At 37.0% G+C, this 14,285-nt stretch overlaps 1 protein-coding gene across 1 annotated transcript in view; it reads right to left on the reverse strand.

The window, feature by feature from the left end:
* Gab2 (GRB2 associated binding protein 2) overlaps positions 1-14,285 on the reverse strand; it is a 181,642-nt gene that overhangs the window by 51,489 nt on the left and 115,868 nt on the right. The window contains exon 2 of the mRNA XM_026387337.2: positions 8,515-8,815. Within this exon, the coding sequence (XP_026243122.1) occupies positions 8,515-8,815 (301 nt within the window). The remainder of the gene's footprint in view (positions 1-8,514; positions 8,816-14,285) is intronic.

Genomic DNA, 14,285 nt, shown 5'->3' on the forward strand with positions numbered 1-14,285 from the left:
GGATTACTGTGAATATTTTTAAATCATTTTTTTTTAGTTGTAGATGGGCACAATATCTTGGTTTTATTCACTTATTTTTTTTTTTAAGGTGGTGCTGAGGATTGAACCCAGTGCCTCACGCATGTGAGGAAAGCAGTGCTCAACTACTAAGCTACAAATCAGCCCATTACTGTAAATTTTTAGTGGCAGTTTATTTCAAGTCTCTACTTTCATAGAGCAGATGGTCAGTATATTGCTGCTATTATTTCTTTTTGTGGCTGGTGAGGTTTAGGTGTCAGTCCAGGGTGCTCCTCACCTAAAGCAGATGCTGACCCAAAGCCCCAGTTGAGTAGGTTGTTCACAAGAGGCACCAGAAAAAGGAGAGCAGAGTTGCCACAGGGAAGAATCTAGGGTGGTTGATGTCAGTTGGGTAGCATGAGTCTAGCCCAGCCCAGGTCAGGGGTGGGTAGACAGAGAGGATCTTTAAGTCCTGGAAAGTTAAAATGTTAGGCAGGGAAGAAAAAGTACTATGTCCTCACTTGAAAAGGGAAATGAAGTTGACAAAGTGATTAAATGAAATAGGTTTTTGATCAAAAGTAGGGAGTTAAATGTTAACTTCCTTCTTCTCCTCAGATCCCAACTCTCAGCTATGAAAACATTGGCTTGGTGATTAAACTCTAAATCCTTACCTGGAGGTTTTAGAGATATAATCCACTTTTAAGAAAGCTAATAAAGTAAGACATAACCCAATAAGTGACTGGATCTTTTGACACACTAGATTCTCTTGTGAGAAGAAAAGCCTATTGCCTTTCTCAGAAAGACTGCACAAAGAACCCTAAACCTCTGTCTGACAACGAAGACCCTTGATCTGGTAATTAAACTACCAGACATCTTATAAAATAATCCCTTTAAACCAAAGGCTTAAGGGAGTCTGTCTTCTAGTAGACAGAGTTGTAACACCTCCTGCCTACTCAGTCCCTCCTCCTTGAGCTGGTGGTGCCGAGCTGCTGCCTCTGACCTTGGTAATACCCCTAACAGCACCCTCTGCAACTGTGTGGTTGCAACTGTGTGGTTACAACCGTTCCTCCACCAGGCTGTGAGGTCAGCACAGGAACCCTACTGACCATCTCCAGCATTCCTGGTTATGATGGAGACTGGCATGAAGTAAGTGCTCAGTGAAGGTTTGCTGAGTGAATGAGTGAATAATAATGTGCAAACAGAGAAATGAATCTTCCTACCTAAGAATGCAAATCCAGAGAACATTGTCTCTACATTTTCATTATATTTAAATCCTATATAGTCAGAGTAAGATTCAGACAATATACTTTAATTATATGATTTAAAAAAAAGATATTTGCCTCAAGAATTATTTTTTTTCTCAAGAATTTTTTTTTTTTGGTGGAAACACTTCTAATCCCACAAGGAAATAATTCCATTAAAATAAATTTGCTATTTCCTAAAAATTGAAGGTATTTTCAAATCCATTTCTTACACATTTATAAAAAAAAACTCTTGAGACTAGTGGGTTTGTGGAGTTTTCCCCCTACCTTTTAATTCCTTTACTCCCCACTATACCTCCCAAATAAGCATGTTTTACTATTCATCAGGAATAAATAAAGGGTGTTATGGTTTGGATATGAGATGTCCCCCAAAAGCTCATTTTGAGACAATGCAAGAAGGTTTAGAGGAGAAATGATTGGGTTGTGAGAGCCTTAACCCAATCAGTGAATTAATCCCCTGCTGGAATTAACCGCATGGTAACTAAAGGCAGGTAGGGTGTGGCTGGAGGAGGTGGGTCATTGGCGGGGGTGTGCCTTTGCGGGTATATATTTTGTGAGTTTTATAGTTGGTTATTCTATGCTTAGCTTTGGGAAAACTGCCACACTGCTTTCTGCAGTGCCTGTACTATTTTGCTTCTCATGAGCAAAGTAAAGGTGGGACATCTGAGCAATGTGTTTCTCCACATCTTGCCCAAATCTTGTCTTATACATCTTTTAAATTACACTACCCTAGTAGATAGAAAATCACTGTGGTTTTGATTGTACTTCTCTAATGGCTAAGGACACTCAGCATCTTTTTATGTACTTATTAGCGATTCGTATATCTTCTTTGGGGAAATGTCTACTCAGATTCTTTGCCCATTTTGTGTTTGTTTTTAGGACTTTAAAAATGAATTTAAAAAAATCATTAATTGTACAGACTCATGAACTACAGTGTGATAATTTGATATATGTATACAATGTGTAATGATAAAATGAGAGTAGTCAGTATTTCTATCTTCTTAAATATATCTTTAAATTTTTTATTAACTAGTAATAAACATTTATGAGATATAGTACATGTATACATGTACATTGATTAAATTAGGATAACTGATATTTATAATATCTCATTATTACCTTATGTTCGGAGTCTTTGAGTATCTTTTAGTTATTCATAAAATAAATAATAGACTATTGTGAACTACAATCACCCTACTAGGATGTAGAGTTTATTACTCCTACCTAATTGTGTTTTGGAACAATTATCCCATCTCCCTCTGTTTGCCTTCCTACCATTCCCAGCCTTTAATAATGATTATTTTACAAAATCAGTAGATGCATTTCCATGTATTAGTAATGAACTTGATAAGAAAGAAATCATGACAGCAAAATAATTCATAATAGCTACAAAACCCATAAAACCAGAACAACAAAAACCTTAAGAATATATTTAACTAAAGAAGGAAAAGACTCCTACAATAAAATTTTTTTAAAAATCCTATGAAAGAAATTGAAGAGAACACACACACAAAAAATGGCAAGACTACCATATTTGTGGATTAGAGAATCAATAGTTAAAATACCCATACTACACAGCAGTTTACAGATCTCATGCAATCCCTATCAAAATACCAATGACATTCTTCACAATGGAAAAACATCTAACACTGAAAAAACAAAACAAACCCTAGAAAAAATAATCTGAAAATTAATATGGAAGCACAAAATACCCAATAGCCAAAGCAATCTCAAGCAAAAAGGACAAAACTGGAAGCATTCCAACAACTGATTTCAATGCATATAACAGAGCTATAGTAACCAAAACAGTATATTAGCATAAAAACCAATGCATAGATAGACAAAATAGAGATCCCAGAAATAAATCTACAAATCTACAGTCAGTGATTTCTCTACAAAGGTGCCAAAAATAAAGAGAAGAACAGCCTTTTTACCAAATGGTGCTGTGATAAATGTGTGATACATGCTTAAGACTGAGACTTTATCCCCACCTTTTACCCTGTACAAAAGTCAACTTGAAATGTGCAAGGACCTATATATAAGACTTAAACTCTGAAACTACTAGAGGAAAACATAGGGGAGACACTCTAAGACATTGGTATAAGCCAGGTGGAGTGGCACACACCTCTAATTCCAGCTACTTGAAAGGTTGAGGTGGGAGAACTGCAACTTCAAGCCCAACCATGGCAACTTGGTGAGATCTCATCTCTAATTAAAAAGAAAAAGGGATGGGAATATAGCTCAGTGGTAGAGTATCCCTGTTCAATCCCCAGTACTGTAGTCACACACACACACACACACACACACACACACACACACACACACACACACACTTGTACAGGCAATCATTTTTTTTTTTTGGATATAATCCTAAAAGTGTAGGCAAAAAAAGCAAAAACAGGCACAAGGAATTATATCAAACTGAAAAGCTTCTGTACAGCAAAGGAAACAATCAACAGAGTGACGAGAAAACCTGCAGAATGGGAGCAAATTTTTGCAAATTCTTTATCTGACAAAGGATTTTATTCAGAGAATTTAAGAGCTTTACCCATTTTTAAAACTGAGTTGTCTCGTTGTTAACTAAAACAAGTTTTTTTTTTTAACATATTCTTAATTCCAAATGCTTATCAGATATAAAGATTTGAAAATATATTTTCCTATGCTGTGGGATAATTTTTTTTTAAAAAAAGCTATTAATTCCTAAGCCTAAATCAGAATTACTGACTCAGCATATCTAAGTTAAAAGAAAAACTTTCAGGTGATTCTGAAGGTTTGGGAATCAATGATCTAACCCAGTGCTTTTCAAATTTTAGTGTGCATACAAATCACCTGAGAATCTTCATAAAATGCAGATTCTTGGGGAAAGAGAAAAATCACCACTAAAACCCCACAGTTAAGGGAGCATGGCTGGACTAGCCTGGGGTCGGGGGGCTGTGCCAGTTGCTCTCTGCAGCTGCATTCTCTGCCAGCTCCCCTCAATGTCCCTGGAGCATGTGTGTTTCCATCTGGGTCCAAAACTGAACAGATGGATCCATGTTGTGCCTCAGTGTCTGGAGGACATGAGGGAGAGAGTAAGGCATAGGGGAATGATGGTGCATCTGTTTGCTGGGGATGTGATGGTGGAGAGGGAGCTATTCCAACCTGTCAGCTGAAGTTGTAAAACTACTGCTGCCATCATCTTCTCTTTTATGCTTTCCATTTCTTAGGTTCAACTGATACATGGGTGGAGTCACTGTCAACCTAGTCATGTCTCTTGGACTCTGTCACCTAAAGGCAACCTTGGTGAAAAAAAGGGCTTTATTCCTTGTTTAGAGGTTCAGGCCCCAATTTAGTGATGAAAGAACTTTTAAGAGCAGTATACTTTGCTACTTGCTCAAATTGCAAGGAAAAGCTCAATGGTCTATCTGATCCTGATTCTACCTAGCACATGTGATTTCAGCGGCAATGGTAGGCTTTTCAGTACATTCCTCCTGAGAAGAGTGAAATCATGTCATCTCATGCTCCTTATGGGCAGGTCATTTTCTGTATAAGATGGACTAATGTAAACCTCAACTAGTTTTAACAGCAATCAACTCCATCTGGCTTAAAAAGACTCAGTTACAGTCAGGTGTGATGGTACATGCCTGTAATCCCAGCATTTTGGGAGGCTCAGGCAGAAGGATTGCAAGTTTGAGGCCAGCCTTAGCAACTTGGAAAGGACCTAGCAACTTAGTGAGCCCCTGTCTCAAAATAAAAATAAAAAGGGCTGGAGATATGGCTTAGTTATTAAGCCTCTCAGGCTTCAATCCCCTGTGCCCCCTGCCAAATATATATAGTGTTGTTTACTCTATGAGCACTTTTCCATTCTTTTAAACAAGAATATCTCTATATATCCTACTGTCACTATTCAAAGAGTGTGACACTCATAAATTTCTATCTTCTGGCTTTTCTTTAATTTCTGTAAATTATAAATAACAGTATTAAGAGCCTCAGTATTATTTTCATGTTTCTCTGAGAGGACCTGGTACAATATTTAAAAAAAAAGTCAGATTTAATTATCTGATAATCATGGCTTTTTTTGTTTTTGATGATGTTGAGGATGGAATGCAGGGCATTTTATATGCTAGGTGAGTGTTCCACCACTGAGCTACATCCCCAGCCCCAGTCACTGTTTTTGACAACGAATGAGATCCTATCTAAATATCTTGTGTATTTAGTATGACAATGTTTTGGTTTCTGCTGCTAAGAAGTGCTCTAAATATTTAGCATATTTAGACATTTATATTTAGACAAATTCACATAGCCATAGTTTGGGATTGTAAACCAATAACATGTTGATTCTTGGCTAGCTCAGGGACATGTACATGTACTTATATCTTCTCTAACATCATGAATGAATGCAATTGTCTTCTCAGTGATTAACTAGCTGTAAACTTGACGTCACCTATTTATCATAGCTATCATTTATTTTTTTAAAAAATTGTTTTCTTTTTTTAGCTATATATGGACACAATACCTTTGTTTTATTTATTTTTATGTGATGCTGAGGATTGAACCCAGTGCCTCACATATGCTAGGCAACCTCTCTACCACTGAGCCACAACCTCAGCTCCTCTTATCATTTATGTAAAGGAAAAAATTTACCATTTTTAATCTTTCTCTATTTGCTTTCACATTAAGAATTTGAGCCTTTGAATTATCTCCAGGTCTGTATAAATTACACTTATTTTGTAGACAAAATGGTAATTTTCAGTTTTTCCCTCACAAGTTTTTTTTTTTAAGGTGACATTAATATTACTATCTGGAACAGTATATTACAGAAGAGGGCTCTCTGCTATCTGATTCAGCAGGTAGGGATCTTAAATTACTTACAGTTTTATAAGTGAACAAACTGATTTTGATGGGAAAATCATTATGTCCTAGTTTCCTGAATGATGAATCATAGAAAGAGTCAGGTTGATATGGGCAAAATGTGCTATTTTTTTAAAGTTTTGCTACTGACTCAATTATACCTTTTAGTACTTAAATATATTATATGTTTGCTGTATTCTGTTAAGAGACTGACTATGGATATTGCTATACTGGTATATAAAATTTCTACAATTAAAAAAAAAAAGAGGGCTGGGGCTATGGCTCAGTGGTAGCGCACTTGCCTGGCATGTGTGAGGCACTGGGTTTGATTCTCAGCACCATGTAAAATAAATAAAGGACTATCAACAACTTAAAAAAAATTTTTTTTAAAAAGCCAGGTATAGTGTTGCACATCTGTAACCCTAGGGACTTGGAAGGCTGATACAGGAGGACTGCAAGTTCAAGGGCAGCCTGGGCAACTTTGTGAGACACTGTATTAAACAACAACAATAACAAAAACCCATCACAGTAGTCACTGTTGCAAATATTATCCACTAATGAATGCAAAAATTAGTGGCAAATTTTAAGGAGAAAAATGTATTTGTATATCACTGGAGTATTTCCCAAATGTTTATTAGTCACAAAAATAAAGATAATTAGCTTACAGTTGAAACATCAGGCAGATTCTACTTCTATCAAGTGATCAAGGTCAATGAGACTGGTAGTAAAATCTTTGACACCATCTGCCTCTGACCCAATGTGCTGAGAAAAGGACATCACCTTTGTGGTAATCTCCCGAACTGATAACCTCAGTATAACCATGAGGAAACATCATCCACACCCACAAAATGCCTAGGCAGTATTCTTTAAAGGGGTCAAGGTTATGAAAGGTAAGAAAGACCAAGAAGCTGTCATAAACTGGAGGAGACTCAGACACAATAAATTCAACATGGCATTCTGGATCGATTCCTGAACAGAATAAGGAAATGAGTGAAAATAGGTGAAACCCATATAACCTGTAGTTAACAGTATTGTACCAATGTTGATCAGTTAGTTCTGATAATTGTACCATGGTAACTAACACTAACGAAAGCTCAGTGAAAGGTATATAGGAAGCTGCTGTACTACTTTCACAACCTGGTTGAAAGTATTCTATTCTATTCTGCTTTTTAACAAGCTCCCAATAGAGGCAGATTCTGCTGGTCCACAAATGCCATCCTGAGTGGCAAGGGATTAGACCAGTGGTTCTCAAACTTAACCATACATCAAAACAACCTGAAGGGTTTTCCAGAGCACATTGCTGGGCTTTACTTAGAGTTTCTAACTCACATAGTTTGAGGTGAGGCCCAAGAATCTGTATTTCTAAGAACTTTCTAGATGATGCTGATGCTGTCAATGAGCCTTAGCTCATGATCTTCCATTTTCAAAGAATTGTAAAACAATTACAGGAATATGAAAAAGACTGTATCTGGCCTTCAAAGCCTAAAATAGTCAGAGGAAATGGTTGCTGAGACGGGACCCTTGTTACTCAGTGCTGCTACTTGGCTAGGGGATAGTTTAGAGGTAGAATGCTTTAGCATGTGCATTCTGTATTCAGGTCCAGTAGTCAAGCCCAGCCTCAATCAACAAACAAAAAAACCTAAAAAATACTACTGCCTAGGTGCACTAGTCAGTGATTCTTAGTTAATTCATCTGGCATGGGTCCTTGGCACCAATGTTTTTAAATGTTGCTCCTCCATTTTCTGTTAGGCAACCAAAGCTTGAATTACTGATTATGACTATCTGCCTACCTATTAAAAAAAAAAAATCTGCTCCTCAGCCATCCTGGAGAGCTTGATATGAACCCAAACAAATGCCCATGCCAAGGAGCATTTTTGCAATTTAAAATTCATCAAAAGTTGAGCTATTTTTTTGTGACAGTTATTAAAGCATGAACATAAAATCAATATTTCACCTTCTCACTTGTCCCCTTCTAAGGGAATATAAATGAAAACAGTATTATATATCAAATTTTGCCAAATAAACAAATGAGCACACTGTGCAGAGTGGTCTGAAAAAAATGGGCTAGGAAAGAAAGATGGACTAGAGAAAGGGTCAGGTGAAAGCTTCCCTATGGTGTGGCTGACAGGTAACAGCACAGGGTGCTACAGAGCTGAGGGAAAGGGAGAAAGGTTGAAGTCTGAGAAATGGCAGTGGTGTCAATATACTTGAAGAAACATCACAAAATACTTTTAGCTTCATAAACCCAACATTTCTTGGTTTTTCCACTGGAATATTATTATCACCAGGTGTCCCTCTAATATTTAGCCAATTCCTTCACATTTTAATCTTTTGCCTATTACTCCTGCCAAAGAGGAAACCTTAGCTTGAGTTTGGCCGCCTCATCGTTGCCCCTTCTGGAAAAGGCCTGTGTTTGTTCTCATACCTGTGCTCTCTTCAGCCTGATTGAAGCCACAGATCTGACAGATGCTCTGGACCCATTTATTCATGTCCTCCTCTGTTTCAGCCACCAGGTAAAAGGTGCGCTCGCTGGTCTTGATATCAAACACAAAACTATCCTGCAACTCCTTCTTGTTGAAGGTGAGGCCTGCATCCACCTGCTCACAGAAATTCAGGTTGATGATGCGCAGGGGTTTCTTGGAGTGATCATTCTTGTAGTATTCCAGAACATCTGGATCGCCGCTCATCCGGCCACTCCGCAGGATAAACCAGCGTTTCTTCCAGGCCTAAATGCATCAGGTAGGAGCAAGAAGGGGGAAATGCCATTAGGTATTTCAAAAAAATTTTTTTATGTTTTGCCTCATGCATACTAGGTAAGTGCTCTACCATCAAGCTACATTCCTAGTCCTTTTAAAATATTTATTTTGAAGCTGGGCTTGGTGGCATGTGCTTAAAATCCCAGCCACTCAGGAGACTGAGGAAGAATTACAAATTCAAGTTCAGCCTGGGCAATTTAGCAAGATCCTATCTCAAAATATAATTAAAAAGGACTGGGGTGGGTATAGCTTAGTGGTAGATGCCCCTGGATTCAATCCTTAGTACAGAAAAAAACATTTTTTTTTTTTTTTTGGACACAAGGTCTTGCTAAATTGCCCAGGCTGGCCCTGAACTTGCAGTCCTGTCTCAGTCTCCACTAGAGCTAGGATTATAGATGCACATCACTGTGCTTCAATTTCAAAACTTGTTTTAGGTCCTCAAATATCAGGTTAAGAATGGAGACCCATGGACCTACTGCTTGCTCACAGTCTACATTTCCATTTCAGATTTCCCCAGAGTTTCAAAAATGAAGGATGATTTTAAAAATGCACATTAGTGCAGCATTTCACTGTGGAAACAATTTCATTACCAAAAAATAGGATGTGGAATTCCTGTTTTAGATGGGGAACCCCACTAAGGTATGGTAAGTTAAAGCAATGATGTGAACAGCAAGTAGTGGAAAAGTAAGTTTCCTAACTTCCTACAATGTGCTTTTTATCAAATTATGATGTCTTAGAGAAATGCTTCTAAAACTTCTTTGAATCTCGTAACTTCAAGGACTTTTTTTTCCCACTGCAATATATATCTCTAGGACTTACAATACCAAGCACTCAACTGAATGAATAAACTCCTTATATCATGCCATACTATAGAATCTAAAGCTTAGTTACATATTCCCTTATGCTATGTTCTACATCTCTTCTCTTCAATAAGACTAAGTAATCTGTGAGCAGACACCACACAGAGCGGTAAAAAGATTATTTACACTGGAGAACTTTATGTACACTGGTGAGTGAATGCTTTTCCACCAACATGCTGCATGATTTTTGACTAAATCTTTTACCTCTTTGGATCTTGCCTTATCTACATAATGAGAATCATTATCACCAACTTCACCATCCACCTGACCTACCACATGGGGTCTTTATTATGTAAATACAACTAAAGCACTCTGCATACAAACCCAAAGCAACACAAATGCCAGGATTTAATTGTTATCACAATTCTTTAGACCCCAAGGTATCTATACTCCACTGATTCTACCACTTTTGCACCCTTGCCTTTTTTCACTGTCTTCATTTCTCTCCTATCCAACTTTGGTCTCTGATCCATCACTATAATCATTTCCTTATTTCTTTCTCCATTTCTCTTACTTATCTGGCAAAACTAGAACCTCTGGCTTAATCTAATGCTCTGTCTATCCCACTTGCTCCCAATGCAGCTATAGATTTCTCTCTCTTTACATCTCCAAAATCTCTACTCCTTATTTCATAAGAAAAATACAGGCAATCAAGAAGAAACTCACATATCCTCAATCCCCACATTTACCAATCTGCCTGCTATTGTAGCCATGTTTTCTGTTTCTAGAGCAGAGACAGTTCATCCATTTATGGCCAACCTTCTATTTGTGCACATCCTCTCACATACATAGGGATTTCACTTAACAACTGCTCCCTCTCCATAATGATTAATTTCCCTTCGTACTAGGATGATTCCCATGAAGATACCAATTTCTCCCATCTTAGAGAAAAAAAATGCTGACTTAATCCCATATTCCTCTCCAACTATGATTGTTTTCTATTACTCTTTACAATTAAAACTTAATAGAGCTTTCTATTATACTACTCATTTTTATTTCCTCTCCCATTTGAAAGCCCTCTAATCAAGCTCTGTTGTCCCCAACCACCACCACCATTGAAACAGCTCCTCAAAGATCTCAAAAGATTTCAATACTGCTAAATCAACTCTTGGGCCTTCACTTGATTTCTCAGGAACATCTGATAGCAGTTTATTATTCTGTCCTTCACGAAACACTTTCTTCAGTTGGCTTCATCACCTATTCTCAATTCTCCTTCTATTTTTCTAGCACTGTTTTTCAAACTCCAGTGCTGGTTCTTCCGCTTCTCCCTAATCTCTAAGCACTGAGATGGCCCGATGCTTAGTTGTACAATTCATTATCTTCTACACCCACTCAAGTTGTTTTATTCAGTTGAACAGCTTTAAAACCATCTAAATGTTGAAATTCCTAAATTTGTATTTCTAGCCCAGACCCATCTGCTGAACTCAAATCTTATATCCAACTTTTCATTAACAGGCATCTCAAACTGTGTTAAAAACCAAGCTTCTTATATTCTCTAGACCATTTCCTCCTGCAATCTCTCCTATCAATAGTTACAGCAATGCCAGCTTTCCAGTTGCTCAGACCAAAAATCTTGATGTCATAGTTGCTTCTTTCCTTTAATACTCCACATTTCAATTCATTGGCAAATCAGTTTAAATAATTCAAAATATATCCAAAAGCTGATCATGTCTCTCCACCTCCACTGCTGTTCACTTGGTGTCATTCACCATTTTGCAGTCTTTCTGTTTCTCCCCTTCCATCCTGCAATCTATTTCCAACATAGAAGCCAGAAAGCAAGATGTAAATCAGAATGCCATTTCTCTGTACAAAGTCTCCAATGGCTATCCATCTACTCAGAATAAAAGTCTCATCCTCACAATGGCCTACATCTGTGCTATAGTCTGGATCTGAAATGTTCTCCAGGTGTCCCCACGTGTTAAAGGCTTGTTCTGCAGTCCATCATGCTATGATGAAGTATGGAGCCTTTGAGAAGGGGGGCCAAGTGGGAGGTTTTAGATCACTGAGGGCATCCCTCCTGAGTAGCTGGGATTACAGGTGGGCACCACCTGCCCAGTTTGTGTCCCTTAATAACCTACATTTTTCTCTATTTTGTCATTTCTTTCTCCAAATTTGGGATTTCAGTTCCTTTTGTTTTTCTCCTCTCCTTCTCCTCTGAGCATCTTGAGGTTAGGGTCTTGTGTGGTAAACAGCTACTTGGCAGAGTTCTTAACAAACATATGGGAAATCAGTAAAGATCTGTTGACTTTTCCCTCCATTTGATGAATATGTTAATTTATTCAAACTAATAACTGCAATTTTTAAATATTGTAAGTTGTCATAGTAGGAAGTATGAAAGAAGACAGTAAGAGGATTACAGAAACAAAGAATAAGATAAAGGTATGCATTTTATACTCTGTGATATGAGCTCTTTAGCATCTGTACCTTTCATTCTGATAGTTGCAGTGACTACATAATAAATATTTATAAATAGGTTTGGGAGATTTGGCTGAAAAGTGCCCAATAATACAGAAATGAAGTTACTCTTGACTGTTGAACTACTAAAACAAATGCAAAGATCCTGAATATGCTATTAAAGAGAAAGCTTCTTTGAGTCTGTTCTAATACCTAAACAAAGTTTCATACAAAAATTAACTCAAAATGGATTATGAAATTAAATATAAAATACAGAGAGAATCCAGGAACCACAAAGCCAAGTGGGGTAAATTCTAAAGAGGTAAGGTAGATTCGATATTTGTAATCAATGTGATGTACCATATTAACCAGCTAAAAGAAAAGAGAAAAAAATATTACATGATCATATCAATACAGGAAAGAATATTTGACAAAATTCAACATAAATGAATTTATTACAATGCTCTCAGAAAAATAGTGATGAACATGTGGGAATGAATAATAAAAATAAGTGGGCTAAAGTTGTTGCTCAGGAGTAGAATACTTGCTTAGTGTTCATGGAAGCCCAGCATTTATGATAGTCTTTTTTTTTTTTTTTTAAATGAAAAAAGTATAAACTGGGCTGGGGATGTGGCTCAAGCTGTAGCGCGCTCGCCTGGCATGCGTGTGGCCCAGGTTTGATCCTCAGCACCACATACAAACAAAGATGTTGTGTCCGCCGAAAAAACTAAAAAAAAAATAATAATAATAAATATTAAAAATTCTCTCTCTCTCACACTCTCTCTTTAAAAAAAAAAGAAAAAATATAAACTTTTTTTAATGAAAAAAGTGTAAAACACGTGCAGCAATTTCATATGCTGAAAACCTTATAATTCTTATAAAAAGAAAACAAAAACAAAGAAAAGCTAAGAGAATAGACATACCATGATCACAGACTGGAAGACTCAACATAGTTCTTCTCCTCAAATTGATGTATTGGCTTATTACAAGTCTTATCAAATTCCAGCAAGAATTTTTGTAGAGGTCAGACAAGATTAGAAAGACAAAGGAAGGTAGTACAATAGCTAAAACAAGTATGAAAAAGAAAAATAAAATGGGAGGAATCAATAAACCATATTTTAAGACTCATTATATATAGTAATGAAGACTAAGTAATAAAGAGAACCCAGAATTAGATCCATACAACATGCCCAACTATTTTTTGTTTTGGTACTGGGAATTGAACCAGTGGCACTTTACCACTGAGCTACAACCCCAGCCCTTTTTAATTTTTATTTTGAGACAGGATCTCACTAAGTTGCTTGGGTCCTTGCTAAATTGCTGAGTCTGACGTTGAACTTGTAATCCTCCTGCCTCAATTTCCAGAGTTGCTGGGATTACATTCTGGGCTCGCCCAACTGATTTTTGACAGCTTTTGCAACAAAAGGTTGCGGAAGCAGTTGAGTGATAAGTGGAGGGGTGGGAGAACATGTCAATCTAAGTTTCCCACCTTATATAAAAACTAACTGGAGATATGTCATGGACTTAAATGTAAAATGTAAAACTATATAATGTTTAGAAAAATTGGTGGAAATCTTTGTTTCTTCGTGACAAATCAACAAGCTTCTTCCATAGCATTCAGTTTTTTTTTTTTTAAAAAAAGCATAAATTTTGCTGAGTGCTTTGGGGGACAAAGACAAGACAGAAGATTCAAATATTTCCTTGGAATAAATTACAATATTTATAAAGTTGCAAGAAGATGAGACATTAATACATATCCCTAACATAAAAAGTGGATTTTTCTAAGTACCAAAAAAAAAAAAAAAAAAGAGAGACATAATATGTTATTAGACCACTGAAACTCAGACTTAAAGGGATGGAGTCAAGAAAGAAGGGAGAGAAAGGGAAGGGAAAAGGGAATAGTGAAGGGGAGAGGCAGGGGGAGAGGGAAAGGAGAGGGAGAAGAAAGAAGAGAGAGAGAGGAATGATTATGAACAATGAGGAAAGTAGGGTTTGCTGTATGGTTTTGAAAAGGACTTTTTTTTTAAAAAGAACACACAGTATGACTAAGACCTGGGCACTGGAAAAAAATAAGAAAGTTTCAGAGAAGGTGAAATAGTCTCTCTGGAAAGGTGGAAAGGAAAGAGTTTGGAGGTCCTGGAAAGCCTCCAATGTCCCCCTAAGAAGTTTTGTCCCTTCTTTATTAG

This window comes from Urocitellus parryii, chromosome 4 (assembly GCF_045843805.1).
Source record: "Urocitellus parryii isolate mUroPar1 chromosome 4, mUroPar1.hap1, whole genome shotgun sequence".
Classification (NCBI taxonomy): domain Eukaryota; kingdom Metazoa; phylum Chordata; class Mammalia; order Rodentia; family Sciuridae; genus Urocitellus; species Urocitellus parryii.